General features: G+C 48.7%; 1 protein-coding gene across 25 annotated transcripts in view; it reads right to left on the reverse strand.

Moving 5' to 3' along the window:
- The window catches only part of SFXN4 (sideroflexin 4), a 29,307-nt gene extending 5,965 nt beyond the window's left edge, over nt 1–23,342 (reverse strand). For 2 of the 25 annotated variants that reach the window (XM_065521468.2, XM_065521467.1), the window contains exons 1-14: nt 23,176–23,342; nt 21,760–21,825; nt 20,001–20,075; nt 18,744–18,770; nt 18,586–18,640; nt 17,456–17,481; nt 15,728–15,781; nt 15,588–15,644; nt 15,384–15,449; nt 13,739–13,817; nt 12,110–12,225; nt 4,473–4,558; nt 3,870–4,103; nt 2,677–2,794 (exon numbers count right to left, since the gene is read on the reverse strand). In XM_065521468.2, coding sequence (XP_065377540.1) covers nt 2,677–2,794; nt 3,870–4,103; nt 4,473–4,558; nt 12,110–12,225; nt 13,739–13,817; nt 15,384–15,449; nt 15,588–15,644; nt 15,728–15,781; nt 17,456–17,481; nt 18,586–18,640; nt 18,744–18,770; nt 20,001–20,075; nt 21,760–21,825; nt 23,176–23,289 — 1,173 coding nt within the window. In that variant the 5' untranslated portion in view covers nt 23,290–23,342. Of the gene's footprint in view, nt 1–2,676; nt 2,795–3,869; nt 4,104–4,472; nt 4,559–6,058; nt 6,480–7,297; nt 7,415–12,109; nt 12,226–13,738; nt 13,818–15,383; nt 15,450–15,587; nt 15,645–15,727; nt 15,782–16,213; nt 16,312–17,455; nt 17,482–18,585; nt 18,641–18,743; nt 18,771–20,000; nt 20,076–21,759; nt 21,826–22,835 lie in introns of those variants that run through there. The other 23 variants (XM_074002864.1, XM_005566561.4, XR_012418227.1 and 20 more) reach the window with 21 other exon arrangements.
- Nucleotides 23,343–23,404: the final 62 nt, after the last annotated feature.

Below are 23,404 nucleotides of genomic sequence, written 5' to 3' on the forward strand. Positions count from 1 at the left end.
ACAGACATGAGCCACCATGCCTGGCCTGAAATTTTATTCTGAGATGCTGCCTCACTCCCCAACCCCTCGCCCATAGCATAGTAATAAGCATAACTATCTAAAATAATTTGAAACTTCTACGTTGTGCTGGCAAAGTTGCTTGAATGAATGATCCTAAAACCTAAACCTATAAAATGTGGATTCTGAACAAGATCATTCCATAAATATGCTTTTGAGGACATATATATTTATAGTGACAGAAACAAGCACTTAAAATATTTAGCCAAGAAATTGCTGATATCTGCTAGCATCAGTAATGTCCTTGACATCTGCTAGAAATTTATGGCAGAGCTTTGGAAATTAAAAAAACTGGCTTTCTGACTTAAAAAAAAAAATGTCCTTGCTGCCTACTGAGCAACAACCCTTGGTAGAGATGCCATTATCTTCAGCTCTCTTTAACAGATAAGAAAATGGAGCAAGTTGACCAAGGTCGTGGAGAAGCTGGAATCTGAGTCCAGGCAGTCTGACTCATAATAAATTATATTATAAATTATCTACAGAACTGGGCTGTCCAATAGCCACTAAGCACACAAGAGTACCTAATTTAAAATGTAACTTAATTTACAATTCCATTCCCTAGTCACACCAGCCTCTCCTGAAGTGCTCAGTAGCACATGTAGCTCTTGGCGACCATACTGGACAGCACCAATCTATTAGAGAACATTTCCAGCACTGCAGAAAGTTCTATTGGAGAGGGCGTAGTTAGAGAACATTTTGGAGTATTTAAAATTTATTTCATTAAGTAGTTTTAAAACATTTCTTTTTATGCCCCAGAAAAAAATGCTTATGAAATAGTGTTAAGAAAAACAGAACCCAAAACTGCACCAAGAGAATTGAGGGATAGAATTAAATATAAATATCATTACAGTTAACCCTTGAATAATACAGGTTTGAACAATGCAGGTCCACCTATACACTGATTTTCTTCCTCCTACGTCACCTGTGAGACAGCCAGACCAACCCCTCTTCCTCCTCCGCAGCCTACTCGACATGAAGATGACGAGGATGAAGACCTTGATCCTTACTGAAACTGATGACTCACCTTCATGTAATAAACAGTAAATACATTTTTTCCTCCTTATGATTTTTTTTTTTTTTTTTTTTTTGAGACAGAGTCTCACTCTGTCGCCCAGGCTGGAGTACAATGTCATGATCTTGGCTCATTGCAACCTCCACATCCCCAGGTTCAACCGATTCTCCTGCCTCAGCCTCCTGAGTAGCTGGGATTACAGGCACCACCACACCTGGCTAATTTTTGTATTTTTAGTAGAGCTGGAGTTTTATTTTTTATTTATTTTTTTTTTTGAGACGGAGTCTCGCTCTGTCGCCCAGCCCAGGCTGGAGTGCAGTGGCGCGATCTCGGCTCACTGCAAGCTCCGCCTCCCGGGTTCACGCCATTCTCCTGCCTCAGCCTCCCGAGTAGCTGGGACTACAGGCGCCCACAACCGCGCCCGGCTTTTTTTGTAATTTTTAGTAGAGACGGGGTTTCACCGTGGTCTCGATCTCCTGACCTTGTGATCCGCCCGCCTCAGCCTCCCAAAGTGCTGGGATTACAGGCGTGAGCCACCGCGCCCGGCCCTGGAGTTTTATTTACCATGCTGGCCAAGCTGCTCTTGAACTCCTGATCTCAAGTTATCTGCCCGCCTCAGCGTCCCAAAGTGCTAAGATTACAGGCATGAGCCACCGCACCTGGCCTGATTTTCTGATTTTCTTTTTTTTTTTTTGGACGGAGTCTCTCTCTTGTCGCCCAGGCTGGAGTGCAGTGGTGCGATCTTGGCTCACTGCAAGCTCCGCCTCCCAGGTTCAAGCCATTCTCCTGCCTCAGCCTCCCAAGTAGCTGGGACTACCGGCGCCCGCCACCGTGCTCGGCTAATTTTTTTGTATTTTTAGTTGAGACAGGGTTTCACCGTGTTAGCCAGGATGGTCTCGATCTCCTGACCTCATGATCCACCCGCCTCGGCCTCCCAAAGTGCTGGGATTACAGGTGTGAGCCACTGCGCCTGGCCTGATTTTCTTAATAACATTCTATTTTCTCTAGTTTATTGTAGGAATACATTATATAACACATATAGAATATGAAATATGTGTTACTTGACTTTTTATGCTATTGGTAAGCCTTCCGGTCAACAGTAAGCTATTAATAGTTAAGTTTTCGGGGAGTCAAAGGTTATACTTGGATTTTTGACTACTAACCCCCAAGTTGTTCAAAAGTCAACTGTATTTTGTTTTACTATTTTATTTTTTTGAAATAGGGTCTCACTCTCACCCAGGCTGGAGTACAGTGGTGCAATCACAGCTCACTGCAGCCTCAACCCTGGGCCCAGGTGATCCTCCCACCTCAGTCTCCCGAGCAGCTGGGACAACAGGTGTACATCACCACACCCAGCTAATTTGTGTATTATTTTTTGTAAAGATAGGGTCTTACTATGTTGCCTGGGTAGGTCTTGAACTCCTGGGCTCAAGCAATCTTCCCACCTTGGCCTCCCAAAGTGCTGGGATTACAAGTGTGAGCCACTGCACCTGGTCTTGTTTTATATTTTTATAAACCTTGCAGATTTGTAAGAATAACTTATTTACTTTACTCTTATAACCGCAAAATAAAAAACTTTGAGAGAAAAGTGGAATGGGGGCACTTACCTGTCCAATCTGTGGAAATACACTAAAAGAAACTGGCACCATCAGTCCCATTGTCAGGAAAGTACAAGACAGTTTCAGGATCCACAATGACCCTGGGTTTTTCAGGAAAAACTGGGTCCTATAAGAGACAAGGCATGGCTCACTAGTGATGTGAAACTATCAGGGCTTATTTTCTTTTTTTTTTTTGAGACGGAGTCTCGCTCTGTCGCCCAGGCTGGAGTGCAGTGGCCAGATCTCCGCTCACTGCAAGCTCCGCCTCCCGGGTTCACGCCATTCTCCTGCCTCAGCCTCCCGAGCAGCTGGGACTACAGGCGCCCGCCACCTCGCCCGGCTAGTTTTTTTGTATTTTTAGTAGAGACGGGGTTTCACCGTGTTAGCCAGGATGGTCTCGATCTCCTGACCTCGTGATCCGCCCGTCTCGGCCTCCCAAAGTGCTGGGATTACAGGCTTGAGCCACCGTGCCCGGCCCAGGGCTTATTTTCTGAACAGCTGAATCAGGGCCTGTTTTTTTTTGCTTTGTTTTGTTTTTTAATTTTTATTTTTAGTGCACCTGAACAGCTGGATCAGGGCCTGTTCTTTTTTCTTTTTATTGTACCTGAACAGCTAGATCAAGGCCTGTTTTCTCTATTTTTTTGAGAGAGTCTTCCTCTGTCGCCCAGGCTGGAGTACAATGGTGCGATTTTGGTTCACTGCAACCTCTGCCTCCTGGGTTCAAGCGATTCTCCTGTATCAGTCTCCTGGGTAGCTGGGATTATAGGCGCCCGCCACCACGCCTGGCTAATTTTTGTATTTTCAGTAGAGGCAGGGTTTCACCATGTTGCCTAGGCTGGTCTCAAACTCCTCCTGACCTCAGGTGATCTACCCACCTCAGCCTCCCAAAGTGCTGGGATTACAGGCGTGAGCCACCGCGCCATCCCATCCCTCCTTCTTGGAAATGTGCTCTGTGTGTGGTCCTAGCAGGCGAATCCCAGCCTCGCCATGCTGCAGCTCAGGCACACAACCCAATTCAGGCCTACAGAATCCTTCCCCAGGAGTCTGCCCAGAGGGGAAGACATTCGTGCCTCCCCTGGGGTTTGCTGTAGTCCACCTCTGATCAGGAGGCTGTGAGGCCATGAGCTGGGAGTTACTAGCAAACGGGTCCCTCATCAATATGAAGAAGCCAATCTGGCAGGAGAGAAGGAACCAACACTCACGAGGGTGACAGGGAGGCGCGCCCAGCAAGGGAGCTTCTGTTCAAGCTGCCATGGTCTGCAATCCTTGCCCGTTCCGGCCCTAAAGCCCCACATCTCCCCTCGAGCCTGAGCTCTTGCAGGTTAGGCTTCTCATACTGGGGGCCACAGGAACCCTGATGGATGCCCAGGTCCTCCACCTCATAGACCATTTCTGGCTTCTTCAAAGGGGTGAATCTGAATCCGGAGTCGCTGAAGCTAATTTAAAACATGCTTGGAATGGGGGTGCAGAGGGGCGGGCTTGAGCAATATTCACAGCACATCAGAGCCAGGGGAACGTGCACGTCATCCAAGCCCCTCATTCTAGAGGTGAGGAAATGGCCGTGGAAGGTCCTTGGACACGTCAAGGACGCGGGGTAACTGGAGGCAGAGCCTGGGCTGGATTCCCCATTCGGTGGAATCCACACACCTGGATTTCCATGCCTGCCACAATCTGACTGTCTTAGCTGTGATGCGTGTTTACGGGAAGGTTACTCCTTCCACCCTCTACCACGGTCAGTATCTGACAGGTTTTTATAAGGATTTGACTTTCAGATCCCTACCTGGGGATAGGACCATGCCTCTTACCTTTTAAAAAAGTAGGTGAAGATTTCAGGAATCAGAGCAGAGGTCCCAAACAGCACTGTCCTGGATACTGCCGTTTCTCTAACAGCCTAGCAAAAATGAAGAGAAACAGCTTAGGCCAGGCACGGTGCCTCACACCTGTAATCCCTGCACTTTGGGAGGCTGAGGCAGGTGGGTCGCTTGAGGTCAGCAGTTTGAGACCAGCCAGGCCAACGTGGTGAAACCCCCATCTCTACCAAAAAATACAAAAATTAGCCAGGTGTGGTGTTATGCTCCAGTAGTCCCAGCTACTCAGGAGACTGAGGCACGAGAATCACTTGAACCTGAGAAGCGGATGTTGCAGTGAGCCGAGATCACGCCAGTGCACTCCAGATTGGGCAACAGAATGAAACTCTGTCTCAAAAAAGCAGCTTAGTACAGGAGCAAGACGATTTCTAGGGATCCCACAACTCCTGCCAGAGACAGGCAACAGCAACCCTCCCTTCTCACTCAGAAAAAGGATGCCCGTGGAGAGAGGCGGAGGGGATCCCTTCCACATTCCTTTCCACATACAGGTGTGTGCAGGTCGGCCACACTTGGTGCCAGAAATAGCTAGGAGGGGATTTACCTCCTCGACTCCACAGTGGTCTCCATCCGTCTGCCAAACGACCCCAAATAAACTATCCACTACATACAAGCAAAGGTGGCTTCTAGACAGACCCTCACTGAGAACCAAATCGTTCCTCGGTGGAAATGCTGGATTTGCCACAGAGGTTCACTCCGTATTTCCCGTCCAAGCCACATCTCTGCCACCGGCCTGTCCTGTGCCTGGCTCGGCAGCAACTCCCATACCTGCCAGTGGGGGAGCCTCCAGATGCCCAGCTCTGAGGACACGGGCACGGCATGGGACCCACACGAGGTCGCCTGTCTGTACCCATTTCACAGCGAATTAAAAGTGTTGTACTATAAAATTGCGTTATGTACAGGTTATGTTTGCAATCTTTTCTATAATGTACATTACTCCATACATTAAACATTTACACATACAATTTACTGTATGGGTGAATATGCACAAAACCATGTACCCCTTAAGGGCACTTTAAGGGACTTGTAAGGGAAATTTTGACTATAAAACAGCTCACGTTAACTTTTTTACTACTTTTATTTATTTATTTATTTATTTATTTTTAGAGACAGGGTCTCACTCTGTCATCTAGGCTGGAGTACAGCGGCATGATCACGGCTTACTGCAGCATTGACCTCACAGGCTCAAGTGATCCTCCTACCTTAGCCTCCCAAGCAGCCAGGATCACAGGTACACCCTACCACACCCAGCTAACTTCGAATTTTTTGTAGAGATGGGGTCTCACTATGTTGCCCAAGCTGGTCCTGACTTCCTGGCCTCAAGCAATCCTCCTGCCCCAGCCTCCTAAGTAGCTAGCATGTTAACTTTAGAACCCACCCCTGGGTAAGACACATACACCACAAACAGCACATGGTATACCCAAGAGGGGCAGGCACACCTGCACCCATCCTTCCCTGAACTCTGTCCTTCCACTTCCAGCTTCCCATGAATGGCTTTGACCTACCTTCCCAGGCTCCTCCTACTGGCCAGCCCCTGCTCTCTGCTCACACCTCTGCCCTGCTGCGGGTGACAGTCACGCTTGTGCGGTTCCCTCTGCAGGGAATGCCTTTCCCCCCACAAAAGAGAGGAAGCCAAGGAGGGCTGTTTTAAAAATAAGGTCTCAGGGGCCAGGTGTGGTGGCTCACGCTTGTAATCCCAGCACTTTGGGAGGCCAAGGTGGGCAGATCACCTGAGGTCAGGAGTTCAAGACCAGCCTGGCCAACATGGTGAAACCCTGTCTCTACTAAAAATACAAAAATTAGCCGGGCATGATTGTAGGCACCTGTAATCCCAGCTACTTGGGAGACTGAGGCAGGAGAATTACTTGAACCTGGGAGGTGGAGGTTCCAGTGAGCCGAGATCACACCATTGCACTCCAGCCTGGGTAATAGAGTGAGACTCAGTCTCTAAAATAAAAGAAAGAAAATAAAATAAAAGTCTCAGGGACATAAAGTAAAATTGCTTGACTTCTGGAAGGGAAAAATGGCTGTTGGTGTGCCGTGCGTCCGTGTCAGTGGGGCGAGGCCCGTCTCTGTCCCTTGGTCCCGTGTATGGGGAGGACACCCCAGGTGAGACGCCATCATTAGGAGGCGCTGTGTGCAAAGGAGTGGCTTATGGGGCCAGTAGGGGGAATAATAGCCACGAGTCACCTGAAATCGGACCAACAGTGCCCTCTCACCATCAGATATTGCTGGTTACGCAGTTTCTGAAATTTTAGCTAAAGGAAATGACCTTCCGCGGACAGGGAAGTGATAGACGAATGCTTATTGCTTATGCACAGATGCAGACAATTTATTCTTCAGAGAAAAAAGACTTTTTTTTTTTTAAAGCAGGCCAGTAAAGCTTTTCTTTGACCCTAATATGCCCCTCATGCGAAAAACGGAGTTTCTTCTGGTGAGATGGACTCCAAACAGCCAGTCAAGCCTGAGGCTATCTTCCCGCGGGGAGGCTGGGGCTCCTGTGGAGACGGGGCTCTCACTGGTCAGGGTGTGCACCTCCAGAGCCTAGCACCAAGCCTGGCAGGCAGGAGGCGCTGGGAATAACTTGCCGTTTCAATATTTGCTTTAAACTGGGTGCAGTGCCTCACACCTCCCAGCGCTCTGGGAGGCCAAGACAGGAGGATCGCTTGAGACCAAGAGTTTGAGACCAGCCTGGGCAACATAGCAAGACCCCCCTCTCTACAAACATTTTTTTTTTTTAATTAGCCATGTATGGTAGTGCACACCTGTAGTACTCAGGAGGCTGAGGCAGGAGGTTTGCTTGAGCCCAAGAAGTTGAGGCTGCAGCGAGCCATGCTCGTACCATTGCACTCCAGCTTGGGCGACAGAGGGAGACTCTGTCTCTATAAATAAATGAATAAATAAATGAACAAACTTAAAAAAATTTGCTCTCATTCTCCTCTCCAGCTTTACAAATACGTCACAGCAATAGTAACACCTTAAGTTCACACGAAGTTGCAGAGAAATACAAACACACATGTACATAAAGATGTGCAAGTGAACGTCAGAGCAGCCTGATTCATGATAACCCAAGGCTGGACACAACCCAAACATCCACTGCCTGCGGAATAGAGAAGCAAAATGCAGCACTTCCAGGTATGGAATACTACTCAGCAGTGAAAAGTAACAAATGACCAACATGTGGTACAAGATGGATGAATCTCAAATGTGAAAGAAGCAAGACACAAAATACTACTGTGTGATTCACTTATGTATAATTTCTGGAAAAGGCAAAAACTAAGAAGACACAAAAGCAAGTCAGTGGCCGGGCACGGGGGTTCATGCCTGTAATCCCAGCACTTTGGGAAGCCGAGGCCAGTGGATCACAAGGTCAGGAGATTAAGGCCATCCTGGCTAACACGGGGAAACCCCATCTCTACTAAAAATACAAAAAATTATCTGGGCGTGGTGGCGGGCGCCTATAGTCCCAGCTACTCAGGAGGCTGAGGCAGGAGAATTGCTTCAACCTGGTAGACGGAGGTTGCAGTGAGCCAAGATCACACCACTGCACTCCAGCCTGGGCGGCAGAGCGAGACTCTGACTCAAAAAAAAAAAGAAAAAAAGAAGCAGATCAGTGCTTCCCTAGGGCTGGGGGTAGCAGTGGGCATTTGGGACATTTTTAGGATGATGAAAATGTTCTACAATTGGACTGTGGTGATGGTCACACAACTGTTTCACTTATTTATTAGTATTATTTTTTGAGACAGAGTCTTTTTCTGTCACCCAGGCTGGAGTGCAGTGGCGCAATCTCAGCTCATTGCAACCTCTGCCTCCTGGGTTCAAGTGATTCTCCAGCCTTAGCCTCCTGAGTAGCTGGGATTACAGGCATGTGCCACCACGCCCAGCTAATTTTTGTATTTTTAGTAGAGACGGGGTTTCACCATGTTGGCCAGGCTGGTCTTGAACTCCTGACCTCAGGTGATCTGCCTGTCTTGGCCTCCCAAAGTGCTGGGATTACAGGCGTGAGCCACCGCGCCCAGCCTATTTTTTATTTTTTGAGATGAAGGTCTCTTTCTGTCAACCAGGCTGGAGTATAGTGGTGCAATAACGGCCTGCTGCAGCCTCAACCTCCTAGGCTCAGTTGATCCTCTCACCTCAGCCTCCTAAGTAGCTGGGACTACAGATGCACCCCGCCACGCCTAGCTAATTAAAAAAAAATTTTTTTGTAGAGACAGGGTTTCGCTATGTTGCCCAGGCTGGTCTCGAACTCATGGACTCAAGTGATCTGCCTCCCAAAGTGTTGGGATTACAGGCATGAGTGAGCCACCGTGCCTGGCTGCACAATTGTTTTAAATTCACTAAAATTCATCAAACTTTCCTCTTACAATGGGCAAATTTTACAGTATGTAAATTATATCTCAATAAAGGTGTTTGAAAAAATGTCTCAGCCGGTGTGGTGGCTCAAGCCTGTAATCCCAGCACTTTGGGAGGCCGAGACAGGCGGATCACGAGGTCAGGAGATCGAGACCATCCTGGCTAACACGGTGAAACCCTGTCTCTAATAAAAATACAAAAAACTAAACAGGCGAGGTGGCGGGCGCCTGTAGGCCCAGCTACTCGGGAGGCTGAGGCAGGAGAATGGCGTAAACCCAGGAGGCGGAGCTTGCAGTGAGCTGAGATCCGGCCACTGCATTCCAGCCTGGGCGACAGAGCGAGACTCCGTCTTAAAAAAAAAAAAAAAAGAAAAAATGTCTCTTTCGGGTGTTCTTTCCTTCCCCAGGGGAAAGCACAAATGCAGTCCTGGGTGGTTTGTTTTTGTTTGTTTGTTGTTTTTGAGATGGGGTCTTGCTCTGTTGCCCAGGCTGGAGTGCAATGGCACAATCTCGGCTCACTGCAACCTCCACCTCTCAGGTTCAAGTGATTCTCCTGCCTCAGCCTCCCGAGTAGCTGGGATTACAGGCACCCGCCATCACATCTGGCTAATGTTTTCATTTTTAGTAGACATGGGGTTTCACCGTGTTGGCCAGCATGGTCTCAAACTCCTGACTGACTGCGAGTGATCCAACTTACGGTTGGTTTATTAGGTCCAGAACCTTCATTTCAAACTTGTGACCTATTTTCTTTCTGGCAGCAATTTCTCTGTTACTTATAATTATTTTGTCTCTGTCACAATTCGTTTAGGTCAGGAGCTATGCTACTAGATGGTCTGGTGGAAATACCATTAGCATGTATCTGATGGTTTATAATTCAGCTTTGTCAGTCAGTGATAGGATTACTTTAAATCGTAATACGTTTGGTGAGCTGAATAATGACATATTTACCGATGGAACGAACAGCCATCTTTTCTGACCTCCTCTGCCACCAACACGCTGGCCAGTAGAGAGACGTACCCTGGCTGGCTAAGGGAGTGCCCGGGATCCCCCACTGCCAGAAGCCCGGTTAGTCTCTTCACTTGGTATCAGGGCTGTTGCACTCCGCTTGATATGTCATTTGCAAACAACTAAAGTCTTCAGCTAAAGTCATTTCACAGGGACTAAAAAAGATCTCACCTGCTAAAAACATTATTTTAGAAGTCTACACCCAAAATGAAAACACCATAGACTATACTAGGTTCTCACAGCTGAATGCACTCAGTAGTCACTGTGCTGAACTGAACGAAAGAATACTTTGGCCAGGCCCAGTGGCTCACCCTTGCAATCCCAGCACTTTGGGAGGCCAAGGTGGGCAGATCACTTGAGCCCAGGAGTTTGAGACACAACTGGGCAACATGGTGAAACCCCACGTCTACAAAAAGCACAAACATGAGCCACGCATGGTGGTGCGTCTTTAGAATCCCAGCTACTTGGAAGGCTGAGGTGAGAGAATCACCTGAGCCTGGGAGGTTGAGGCTGTAGAGAGCCGTGATCACACCATTGCATTTCAGCCTGTGCAACAGAAGGAGACCCTGTCTCAAAAAAAAAGAAGAAGAAACTAATAGTAAAAAGCATTCAAAATTGAGGCCTTGAGAAGGAGTTTTGGATCAGAAAATTCAATTTTCTAAATCCATTCTTGATGAAAGTAGTCCTTAGCAATGAAGACTATCAGGACATCTGCTGAAGTGGGAGAAGCAGGGCTTCTCTTAACCCCAGAGAGGGGTGTCCACTGACCTCTGTAAGTGCAGAGCAGGCTGGGAGGGGAGTGGCCCCCAATCACCACACACTGGGAGGGCAGATATTGAACTTGAAGGACAGGATCTCACTCTCAGAGGTGCCTAGCACTTGTCAGATGCCTGTCTGTGGCAGTCAGCCTCATGGGTCAGCATAGCAACACTACCCAGTTATTTAATCCAGCACTCATCTAGTTGTTGCTGTAGGTATTCTGCAGACATGGAGCACATCTGCAATCAGCTGACTTTAAGAAAAGCAGGTTACCACCAAGCACGATGGCTCACACCTGTAACTAGTACTTTGGGAGGCTAAGGCGAGCAGACCACCTGAGGTCAGGGGTTCGAGACCAGCCTGGCCAACATGGTGAAACCCCACCTCTACTAAAAATACAAAAATGGGCTGGGTGTGGTGGTATGCACGTAATCCCATGGTGGTAGCTGGTAATCCCAGCTACTCGGGAGACTGAGGGAGGAGAATCGCTTGAACCTGGGAAGCAGAGGTTGCAGTGAGCCGAGATCACGCCATTGCACTCCAGCCTGGGTGACAGAGCAAGGCTCCGTCTCAAAAAAAAAAAAAAAAAAAGAAGGTTACCTTCCACAATGTGGGTGGGCCTTATCCAATCAGTTGGAGGCCTTACAGGCAAAAACTGGGGTTTCTCAAAGAAGAAATTCTGCCTCAAGACTGTAGCAGCAGCTCCTGTCCAAGTTTCCAGCCTCCAGGCCTGCTCTGCAGATTCCCACAGTTGTGCAAGCCAATTCCTTAGAACAAATCTCTTAATAGACATGCGCTGCCCAGGTGTGGAGGCGCACACCTGTAATCCCAGCACTTTGTGAGGCCAAGGTGAGAGGATCACTTAAACTCAGGAGTGAATGGGAGGGACAATGGAGACAGAGGTACATGCTTTTCTTTTGAGAGATTTCAAAAAGGAATTGGGGGCCAGGCATGGTGGCTCACGTCTGTAATCCTAGCACTTTGGGAGGCCAAGGTGGGTGGATCACTCGAGGCCAGAAGTTCGAGACCAGCCTGGCCAACATGGTGAAACCCTGTCTCTACTAAAAATACAAAAATAAGCCAGATGTGGTGGTGTGTGCCTGTGGTTCCAGCTACTTGAAAGGCTGAGGTGGCAGGATCGCTTGTGTTAGGGAAGCAGAGGTTGCAGTGAGCCAAGACTGCAGCACTGCACTCCAGGCCAGTGCGACAGAGCAAGACCCTGTCTCAGAAAGAAAGATTATGTACATATATCCCATTGGTTCTGTTCCTCCAGAGAACCCAGACTAATGCCCCGTCTTTTACACATCAGGGGGCAAAATGAAAAATTTCTCTCTCAGCACACTAAGGAAAGATGGGTAAAGAAAGGTTGAAGGTAGACATGAATTTGTCACTGGCTTCCAAACAGAAAAGTCAAGTCTTTGCCCAAAAGGCAAGCAGCTATAGCTCCATCGTGTCTCTTACCTTTGTCCCAGCAATTGTGGAATGGCCCAGGACATTGCCTTCCTTGTCCATGACCGCAATCCCCTTAATGGATTCAATATTTCGGGACATGTAGACATTAATTCCACTGGCTTGCACTGTAGATGTAAAGAAGTAAAGAACACTCAACATGGGGGTGAGTCTTGTTCCAGCAAAGGAACATCTCTTTGGGTGTCTGCCTACTGCAAGCCTCTTTCTCTGACAGCTGGCCTTTCTCGACCCTCAGGTGGACACCTGCCACAGGCTGGGCCAACCAGGTGCTCTCCTGGGGCTGTGGAAGTAGGCTCAGAGCTGCTGACCACTCAGTCTTGGATCCTGACCGCAGCCTGGGACCAGCTTCCAGCACCCCTGCTTCCTTACCGGATTCCAGGAGAAACCCTGGGATCCTGGAAACATATCCCTCACCTTTGCTTAAGTTGTAAGGTTTCCTTTTCTTTTTGAGACAGAGTTTCACTCTTGTTGCCCAGGCTGGAGTGCAATGGTGCGATCTCAGCTCACTGCAACCTCCGCCTCCTGGGTTCAAGCAATTCTTCTGCCTCAGCCTCCAGAGTAGCTGGGATTACAGGAACCCGCCACCAGGCCTGGCTAAGTTTTGTATTTTTAGTACAGACGGGGTTTCATCATGTTGGTCAGGCTGGTCTCGAACTCCTGACCTCAAGTGATCCGCCCACAATGGCCTCCCAAAGTGTTGGGATTACAGGTGTGAGCCACCATGCCTGGCCAAAGCTGTAAGGGTTCTATAACACCATTTCCTCAATTTCACCACTGACATCAGTCTGCCAACTCTTCAAACTGCTATGATTCCCAAACTCAAATTTGGAGCATGACATAGTAAACTTGCAGGCTGGCAGAGTCAAAATATTCAGCTAATATCTCTGTCACCCCACTGGGTTGGAATCCCTATACTAACCATTTGCTTGCTGTGTAACTCTAGGCAAGTTACTTAACCTCCCTGTGCCTCAGTCTCCTCATCTGTAAATAGGAATAATAATTTTTCCTATCCATAAGTTGTTGTCGGGATTAAGTAAAATAATGTATGTAGAACGTTTATATAGATAATCTTTAAAATGTAGGGCCGGGCGTGGTGGCTCATGCCTGTAACCCCAGCATTTTGGGAAGCTGAGGCAGGCGAATCACTTGAGGCTGGACGTTCAAGACCAGCTTGGCCAACATGGTGAATGCCTATCTCTACTAAAAATACAAAAAACCAATTAGCTGGGCATGGTGGCGCACGCCGGTAATCCCAGCTCCTCGGGAGACTGAGGCAGGAGAACTGTCTAAACCCAGGAGGCGGAGGTTGTAGTGAGCCGAGGTCACGCCACTGCACTCCAGCCTGGGTGACGGAGCGAGACTCTGTCTCAAGAAAAAACTGTAATTTGCGTTTCCAGTCTTGTGTTCATTCTTTGGCCATTAATGTGGGTATTTACAGAAAGTGTCACCTCTCAGAGCAAGGACCTAATTTGGGCTTTGGGGGCCTGCAGGGCCGCAAAGGCCACCTGTCATCAGTCACAATGTGCCAAGGCAGCCAGGTGCCTCTGGAGATGAAGGAAGGCTCACAGACCACAAAGAGAGCCCCCGCCCAGACTGCAGGCTCCAGCCCTTCTTGCTCACCGAGGAAGACCACAGGTAAGAGTCTCTTAATCCAAGGGTTAGTCAGGCCATACTTTATCTGGATAAAGTGAGGCACTACCTAGAAAAGAAGAGAGAAAAATCATTATTTCATGGGACTGAAAAATCAGCAGAACCTACTCACTAGCAGAGAGGCCGCCCTGACCTAGTTCCTGTTACAGGTCAGACCGCTGCCAGGGCCCTTCATGTATTTTTCAAATTCCTGCGGCCGGGCGCGGTGGCTCAAGCCTGTAATCCCAGCACCTTGGGAGGCCGAGACGGGCGGATCACTAGGTCAGGAGATCGAGACCATCCTGGCGAACACGGTGAAACCCCGTCTCTACTAAAAAATACAAAAAACTAGCCGGGCGAGGCGGCGGGCGCCTGTGGTCCCAGCTACTCGGGAGGCTGAGGCAGGAGAATGGCGTAAACCCGGGGGGCGGAGCTTGCAGTGAGCTGAGATCCGGCCACTGCACTCTAGCCCGGGCGACAGAGCCAGACTCCGTCTCAAAAAAAAAAAAAAAAAAAAAAAAAAAATTCCTGCAACATGGAGGTCCTCTCCCTGTTCATCTAAGGAGTCAACAGGGGCTTAGAGAGAGGTATGAAAGTTGTCAAGAGTTGGCCGGGCGCGGTGGCTCACGCCTGTAATCCCAGCACTTTGGGAGGCCGAGGCGGGCGGATCACGAGGTCAGGAGATCCAGACCATCCTGGCTAACACGGTGAAACCCCGTCTCTACTAAAAATACAAAAAATTAGCCGGGTGTGGTGGCAGGCGCCTGTAGTCCCAGTTACTCGGGAGGCTAAGGCAGGAGAATGGCGTGAACCTGGGGGGCGAAGCTTGCAGTGAGCCAAGATTGCGCCATTGCACTCCAGCCTGGGTGACAAGCAAGACTCCATCTCAAAAAGAAAAAAAAAGAAAGTTCTCGAGAGTCACAGAGCCATTAAAGGTTTGAGCCAGGATGAAGGCCCAGGCTTGTCTGATGCTAACATCTCCATCTTTCACCAGTACAGTGTCCTGACATCCAAAGCAATACACAAATTATATAACACAGTTTATATAACATATTTATAACACACAATTTATATAACAATTTTTAAAAAGATAACAGTACTGGCCAGGCGTGGTGGCTCACGCCTGTAATCCCAGCACTTTGGGATGTCGAGGTGGGCAGGTCACCTGAGGTCAGGAGTTTGACCTCAGGTGACCTGCCCACCTGGCCAACATGGTGAAATCCCTCCTCTACTAAAAAATACAAAAAATTAGCTGGGTGTGGTGGCGCGTGCCTGTAATCCCAGCTACTCGGAAGGCTGAGGCAGGAGAATTACTTGAACCCAGGAAGCAGAGGTTGCAGTGAGTTGAGATCATGCAATTGCACTCCAGCCTGGGCAACAGAGCGAGACTCTGTCTCAAAAAAAAAAAAAAAATAGAAAATAGAAAAAAATAAAAAGATACCAGTACCATGTGTATGCCTGGAAACTTAGACTATTAACATGATTATTTTGGGATAATAGGATTACAGGCGACTTTTAGTTCCTATTCATACTTTCTAAATTGTTTAAATTGGAACATAAATTTGTAACTAGAATAAATAAAGCTTCCTGGATTCTGAGGAATAAAGAAGATTTGACAGATTCTAAAAATACTTACTCCTAAGAAGGTTGAAGCAGCAATGGCTTCCGCCATTAATAATGATCTTTCTAGTGGTTTACAAGTCTAAGGAGAAACAAAAGTACTTATTTAGCAAATATCACAGTTTTATCCAGCAAGGATAATTTTTAAAACAAATACATACAACAAATTCCAAAAGAAATAACAGAAAACCCCACACCCTCTGCGTCTCATAATACTCACATAACTTCTGTTTCCATTGATGCTGTTGAACGTTGTCATGTAGGTATAGAGGAAAACCTGCCGAGAGAGGGGCAAATGGATCGCAGTTTGGTTTCAAGCATCACAGAATTTAGTAATCGTGAAACAGGAAGAATGGCTACCTGAGGTAAAATCACGGACTTGATCCCTTTTGGTGGCATCATTGACAAAAATACCTTTTAAGAAGAAAGTGGAACACAGTTACAAGTGTTTCTGTGGAGGGAGAACTTGCGGTAGCAAAGAACTTCCCAGGGGAGACGGAGAATTGAGCCCCAGGGAGCTGGGGCAGGAGAGGCTGGTAGTGGGTACAGGGGCTGCCAGTTGGTAGACAAGGTTGAGTGAGAGCACCTGCCAAGCACCAAACTAGCAGCTCTAAGGACATCCAGGAGCACACAGCAGGCCGTCTCAAGGGCCTTAGTCCAGCAGGGTGGCTAAGATGTACACATTTGTTAGCTGGGTGTGGTGGCTCACTCTTGTAATCCCAGCACTTTGGGAGGCTGAGGTGGGAGAATCACCTGAGGCCAGGAGTTCTTGACCAGCCTGGCCAACATGGTGAAATCCTGTCTCTACAAAAAACACAGAAATTAGCCGAGTGTGGTGGTGCGCACCTGTAATCCCAGCTACTCAGGAGGCCAAGGCAGGAGAATCACTTAAATCTGGAAGGTGGAGGTTGCAATGAGCCAAGATCGTGCCACTGCACTCCAGCCTGGGAGACAGAGCAAGACTCCGTCTCAAAAAAAAAAAAAGAAAAAAAAGAAGAAGTAGTACATATTTGCTAGGGGAAGCAGACAGGAGCCAGCCTGTGATGTGGACAAGTACCTCCTGGGCTGGGAGTGGTGGCTCACGCCTATAATCCCAGCACTCTGGTAAGCCAAACTGGGAGGATCCCTTGAGCCCAGGAGTTCAAGACCAGCCTGAGCATTGTAGCAAGACTCTGTCTCCGGTAAAAATTAAAAAATTAGCCCCATGGTGGCGAGTACCTGTAGTCCCACCTACTCAGAAGGCTGAAGTAGTGGGATTGATTGAGCCTAGGAGTTTGAAGTTACAGTGAGCTATGATTGCGTCACTGCACTCCAGCCTAGGCAACAGAGCAAGACCGTATTTTACAAAACAAAAAACAGTCCAGGCATGGTGGCTCATGCCTGTAATCCCAGCACTTTGGGAGGCCAAGGTGGGTGGATCACCTGAGGTCAGGAGTTCGAGACCAGCCTGGCCAACATGGCGAAACCCCGTCTCTACTAAAAATAAAAACACTAGCTGGGCGTGGTGGCGGGCGCCTGTAATCCCAGCCACTCAGGAGGCTGAGACAGGAGAATTCCTTGAACACGGGAGGCAGAGGCTGCAGCAAGCTGAGATTGTGCCACTGCACTCTAGCCTAGGCGACAGAGCGAGACTCTGTCTCAAAAAACAAACAAACAAAAAAACAAAACAAAAAGCACCTTCCGAGGACTAAGGTGGGAAAGCCCCACAGGGACAATGCCAGGTCCCAGGTGAGGGGCTGTGTCAGATGAGGACTTGGTGGCGAGGGGTTTGTGCAGGGAGCGCATCCTAACTCACTGGCCGCTTCTCCAGTGCTCTGCGCATACTTGGTGTTCGGGAAAGGGATGACCTTGCCAAGCTGTGGCCTTCCAGAGGCCTGGATGCCTGACTGGGAGGGTGTGGAGAGGGGGAGGGAGTGGAGACAAGGACATATGAATGGCAGCCACGGGTTGTCAGTGGGGGTCCACAACCATCTATCAGGCAGTCATGGGACAGGGGTCTGGAGCTGGAGGGACACAGCCAAGGTTAGGAGGAGAGTGGCCATCTTCCCAAGCTCCTACTCTCCTAACGGCGAACGTCTGCTTGCTCACCGTGGGCGCCATGAAAGGCAGGAACGCTGGCAGGAAGAGAAGAGAGGAGGTGTCAGTGACCACAGTTGCCCAGGCAGAGGGGGCCAGAAGGGGACCACCCACCTAAGCACCTCTTCCCCAGCTTTCAGAAGGCACAGACCTCAAAGGACTTTTTCTACTCATTCTTTTTTTTCTAATAAAATGGTGGGTCAAGGTCTCAGCACTTTGGTAGGCTGAGGCTGGAGGATGGGTTGAGGCCAGGAGTTTGAGACCAGCCTCCATTTTGTAGAGGTAGTGAGACCCCCATCTCCACAAAACATTTAAAGAAGGTTATGGCAGGATGACCCTGTGGTCCCAGCGACTCAGGAGGCTGAGGAGAGGAGGATCCGCTGAGCCTGGGAGTTGGAGGCTGCTTTGAGCTATTATGGTGCTACTGTACTCCAGTCTGGGTAACAGAGTGAGACCCTGTCTCTAAAAACGATAATAATAATAATGATGTACATAAAATTAGTATAACATGGCCGGGCACGGGGGCTCATGCCTGTAATTCTAGCACTTTGGGAGGCCAAGATGGGTGGATCACAAGGTCAGGAGTTCGAGACCAGCCTGACCAACATAGTGAAACCCTGTCTCTACTAAAAATACAAATACAAGCCGGGGATGATGGCGGGCGCCTGTAATCCTAGCTACTCGGGGGGCTGAGATTGTAGTGAGCCGAGACTGTGCCACTGCACTCCAGCCTAGGTGACAGAGTGAGACTCTGTTTCAAAAAAAAAAAAAAAAAAAAAGAAATCCTGCTGGGGGAAAAATAATTGAAGCAAAGCAGGCAGAGTTTTCTTTTTCTTTTTTTGAGATGGAGTTTCACTCTGTTGCCCAGGCTGGAGTGCAATGGCTCGATCTCACCTCACCGCAACCTCTGGCTCCCAGGTTCAAGCAATTCTCCTGCCTCAGCCTCCCGAGTAGCTGGGACTATAGGCATGTGCCACCACAATGTCCAGCTAATTGTTTACATTTTTAGTAGAGAAGGGATTTCACCATGTTAGCCAGGCTGGTCTCGAACTCCTGACCCCAGGTGATCCGGCAGGCAGAGTTTCCTAAGTGTTAGAAACTACATCTTCCCAACCCACTTCTCAAAATTAGAGCCAACTCACCCGCAGGTCGAAAAAGCTTGGGGATCAGGTTGCTGCTGTCGGGATGCACTGTGGCCTTCAAGAGGAGAGATGCAAGGTTAGATGCAAGAGGAGAGATGCAAAGATGTCTGGTTTTGTTATTTTAGGACACTAAAAATTAGGAAGGGACTGAAACTTACAAGACTCCGCTTCCAAGCTTCTTGTATCTTAAAGGAGAAAAAAGAACAGCTTTGTTTCATTTTAAATATTTTTTAAGAGACAAGGTCTTGCTCTGTCACCCAGCCTGGAGTGCAGTGACACAATCCTCACTCACTGCAGAGCAGCCTCGAACTACTGGGTTCAAGCGATCCTCCCACCTCACCCTCCTGAGTAGCTGAAACTGCAGGCTCACGCCACCATTCCCAGCTAGAGATGGGGTCTCGCTATACTGCCCAGGCTGGTCTTGCACTCTTGGCATCAAGTCATCCTCCCAAACCACTGGAATTACAGGGGTAAGCCATCACACCCAGCCTTAAAAAAAAAAAAAAAAGGCTTTTAAAGGTGGCTCAGCACCAAAGAATCTCTTTGCCAGTCTCATTTCTGGGACCACCTTTGCTCTACCTTTCAGAAAGTGAAGCCCAGAGCTGTTTTCCACCACATCGACAGAACAAATCAAAATCAATGGATCGTATGAATAAACAAATGAACTAATGGCAAGCAGAGATGAGCCACACAGAGAAACTGACCAGAACATTAAAAAGTCCTGTCTCTACCCTTGGAGAAGACCAATACCTAACTTATGCCTCAGATGAGTCCCCGAATCCGGCTTGCCTCTGGCTCAGAGCAGAGCAGGCCGTGTGCTGATGACACACCGTGCCATAAGCCAAGTTACTTGCAACAGAGCCAAGCGGTCAGCCCAGGGTCCCCAACACATTCTTAGAAAAAGTAAGTTAAATATGTGAGCTCTCCAGAGGCTGCCTTGAGGAACTGGTGTCTGTGAGCTCCAGAAAGCCCCACACACTGCGAGGTAGATAAGGAACCTCGACAGGCTCGTTTGAGCCTATCAGCAGGAACACCGCCTGCAGTGCAGAATGAATTCTGACGTCAGAGGCCTGTCTGAATTCTGGAGTTTGCCATGGGCCTCCAGGAATCAGCTGCAGGGAATCCCCACAAATGTCCATTGCATAGGAGGAATCTTGCTGTCTGGTTTACGGGACAGAATTCTAACTACATTTTAAAAACTAACCCAGTTTTGCAAAGCTGGTCCTCTGGGCAGTATATAACAATGACAGCATTAATAGCCAATAGAACAGTGGCTCCCAAGGGAAGGAAAAAAGAAAGAAAAGAGATGGAGAGAGAGATTAATGGCCAAATTCCACCTGACCATGCAGGCAGAACCATCTGAGGGCAACTACACCCAGCCTTCAACCAGCCAGACCTGGGCACATGGAACATACCCTTTGGTCCTCCGAGGCAGGGTTGGAAGCATCTTCATTTGTGCACAATAGGTGCCTCGAGTTTTCTATACTTTCCTAAAATTAGACATCAAGAAATCAAGTAATGATCTCAAATTGTTCAGGTTTATCCCCAGATGTAGGAATCACCAGCTCACTCACTAGCATGCACTGGACTTCAACTGCATGCCTGATTTCAAGCCACAAGGTGCCCTAGGCTCTCTAGCCATTAGGATAGCCCTGAGTGCCATTCAGATTTACGCCTTCCTCTTCCTAGATGCTCCAGCAGCTGCCCGCAATCGTGCTGTCACGTCCCCCACTCTCTGATGTCAACTGTCTCACTGAATGGTTACCACCATCCCCTGGCTATGCATGTCAGAAACCCGGAAGTCTTTCTCCCTCACCCACTTCCACGTCTAATCAGTTCAGTCTTACCTCTTTTTCTTTCTTTATTTTCTTATTTTTTTAAGAGACAGAGTCTCACTCTGTTGCCCAGGCTGGAGTGCAGTGGTGTGATCACAGCTCACTGCAGCCTCGAACTCCTGGGCTTAAGTGATCCTCTTGCCTCAGCCTCCCAATTAGTTGTGACTACAGGCACAACCCACTACACCTGGCTAACTTTATATTTTTATTTGTACAGATAGGGTCTCGCTATATTGCCCAGGCTGGTCTCAAATTCTTACTCTCGAGAGATCCTACCATCTCAGATTCCCAAAGTGCTGGGATTATAGACACGAGCCAGCCTCCATTTCTTAATTTGAGAAAAAATAATTAAATACAAAAATTACAAAGAATGGCTACACACTATAATCCCCTCACAGAGAATTAACAACTGTAAACATCTGGTTATATTTGCTTCTCATTTTATTACATTTTCTTTCTTTTTTTTTTTTTTTAAAGACGGAATTTCACTCTTGTCGCCCAGGATGTGACCAGTTTAGCCAGTCTGTCCTCCATCATGTGGAAGATTTGTTTCTCTCTGAATCACCAGCACCCGGCCTGGGCCTGATATTACCTGTTAAACAAATGTACGCTTTTCTTTTTCTTCTTTTTTTTTTTTTTGGATGGAGTTTTGCTCTTGTCACCCAGGTTAGAGTGCAGTGGCGCGATCTCCGCTCACGGCAACCTCCGCCTCCTGGGTTCAAGTGATTCTCCTGCCTCAGCCTTCCAAATAGCTGGGATTACAGGCACCTGCCACCACACCCAGCTAATGTTTGTATTTTTAGTAGAAATGGGGGTTTCACCATGTTGGTCAGGTTGGTCTAGGACTCCTGACCTCAGGTGATCCATGTGCCTCGGCCTCCCAAAGTGCTGGGATTAAAGGCATGAGGCATGGCACATGGTCAGATGTATGCTTTTCTTTACCCCTTCCAATCTGACAAGCTCATTCAGAAGGAATACACACAATAATATATGCAGATTGTTATTTCAACTGCTTTTAAAAGGGACATGTGGGCTGGGCCTGAGGTCAGGAGTTGGAGACCAGCCTGACCAACACGGAGAAACCCTGTCTCTACTAAAAATACAAAATTAGCCGGGCATGGTGGCGCATGCCTGTAATCCCAGCTACTCTGGAGGCTGAGGCAGGAGAATCGCTTGAACGTGGGAGGCAGAGGTTCCTGTGAGCTGAGATGGTGCCATTGCACTCCAGCCTGGGCAACAAGAGCAAAACTCCATCTGGAAAAAAAAAAAAAAAGGGACACGCGGTCTTTAAGTTTCAAAATAAAATGTGAAATTCATTAGCTCTGAAGACAATACTTACAACTGAAATGAACACATTTGTAGGATCTAATAATTCTGTCCATTGAAGAAATCGTCGAATAAAGGACTTATGAGGGAGAAAAGCAACAGAGAGGTTAATAGCAGCAAAAAAATAAAGACATAGTAGTAACAGTTGGCTTTTTTTTTTTTTTTTTTTTTTTTTTGAGAACCTGCCAGGATCTGTGATCTGCCTTTTACTGGCATCAACTCCTGGGATCCTCCCAACCTCTCCATTCTCCAGGTGAGGAAGCTGAGGCTTAGAGGGACTCATGAATGTACTCAAGGCAACACAGCCAGTAAATGATTCAGAAGTCTCTGCCCTTAACCGCTCAGTATCAATTGCCCTTGAGGGCGAAAATCCCAGACTTTGGGGTTCAAATGGTCCTATGTTCATATCTCACATATGACCTCGAAGCAACGGCCTAGAAGATCTCAGAATCTGTGGCCTCACTCTCTGCTTGCTATAAGGCTTCACTCCAGTGAAAAAGGATGGACGCCCCATTAAGGGCTCAATGGTGCAGCTGGGGTCACACTAGGTAAAGGAGGTTTGCTCCAGCAAACCCCAAACTTTGTAGTGGTTCTGGCTTTAAGCCCTGGTTCTGCTGGAGCAACCGGAGCTCAGTTTCCCCACCTTCTCAGTTTCCCCACCTAAGAAAACAGGGCTGGACCCCACTTTAGGAGAGGCCTAAAAGAGAACCCTGTAAAGCCCTGCTCCCTGATTCGCCACATGCGGCTAAACCCAGATGTGCTGCGAGTGTAACAAACGCTGGATTGGAAGACTTCGCACCAAAAAAACGAGTAAGATATCTCAGGAATGTTTTGTACTGATTACATGTTGAAATGTTAGTATTTTGCACCTGCTGGGTTAAATGTACTGTATTGTTAAAAATTTCACCTTTTCTTTTTATCTTGTTTAACGTGGCTACTGGAAAATGTTTAATTGCCTGTAAGGCTCACATCTTATTTCTATTGGACGGTGCTGCCCTAGACGCCGCAGGGAGGTCAGTCCTGCTTATTTCCTGTCCAAGGGTGGCTTCCCAAAGCCTCGGGGCTCTCACCGAGAGTGGCTGGGCTTACCAAGGTGGGAGGGCCTGTTTCTCCCCAATCTGTTGCTCAGCCACAGCTCAGGGAGTAGGGAGCAGCCACCTGCGCGAACTGGGCCCCTCCGAGCGGGCGATCTGGAGGGTGACGTTGTGGTCATGGGCAGCTTGGGTTTCCCCTGCGTCCCCTCCCGCGCCCTAAGGGGTGAAGGCCGGTGGTGCGCGTACCCCGCACAACTCCGGAACAAGGAAACGGAGACGGGGGGCGCCCACGTGGCCTGGCCAAGGTCACCGGGGCCAGCCCGACACCACGCGGCCCGGCCCGCCCCCTCCCCGCCCCCTCCCCGCCCCCAGCCGCGCGGGGCCCGGGGCCGTACTTGGCGCACGGTGGTGATCCAGAAGCGCACGTTGGGCTCAATGAAGGCGGGGACGGCGTCGCTGCATCCTAGGAGCAGCCCGTGTTGCGTTTCCTCCTCTTGTTCTAGGGACATCTTGCGCTGGTTAGAGTGGCCGCCGCCGCCAGGCCGCGCGCGGAGGAGGAGCCGGGCGGCGAGCCCCGCCCCGGGTCGCGCGCGGAGGAGGAGCCGGGCGGCGAGCCCCGCCCCG

Source organism: Macaca fascicularis, chromosome 9 (genome assembly GCF_037993035.2).
Source record: "Macaca fascicularis isolate 582-1 chromosome 9, T2T-MFA8v1.1".
Lineage (NCBI taxonomy): Eukaryota > Metazoa > Chordata > Mammalia > Primates > Cercopithecidae > Macaca > Macaca fascicularis.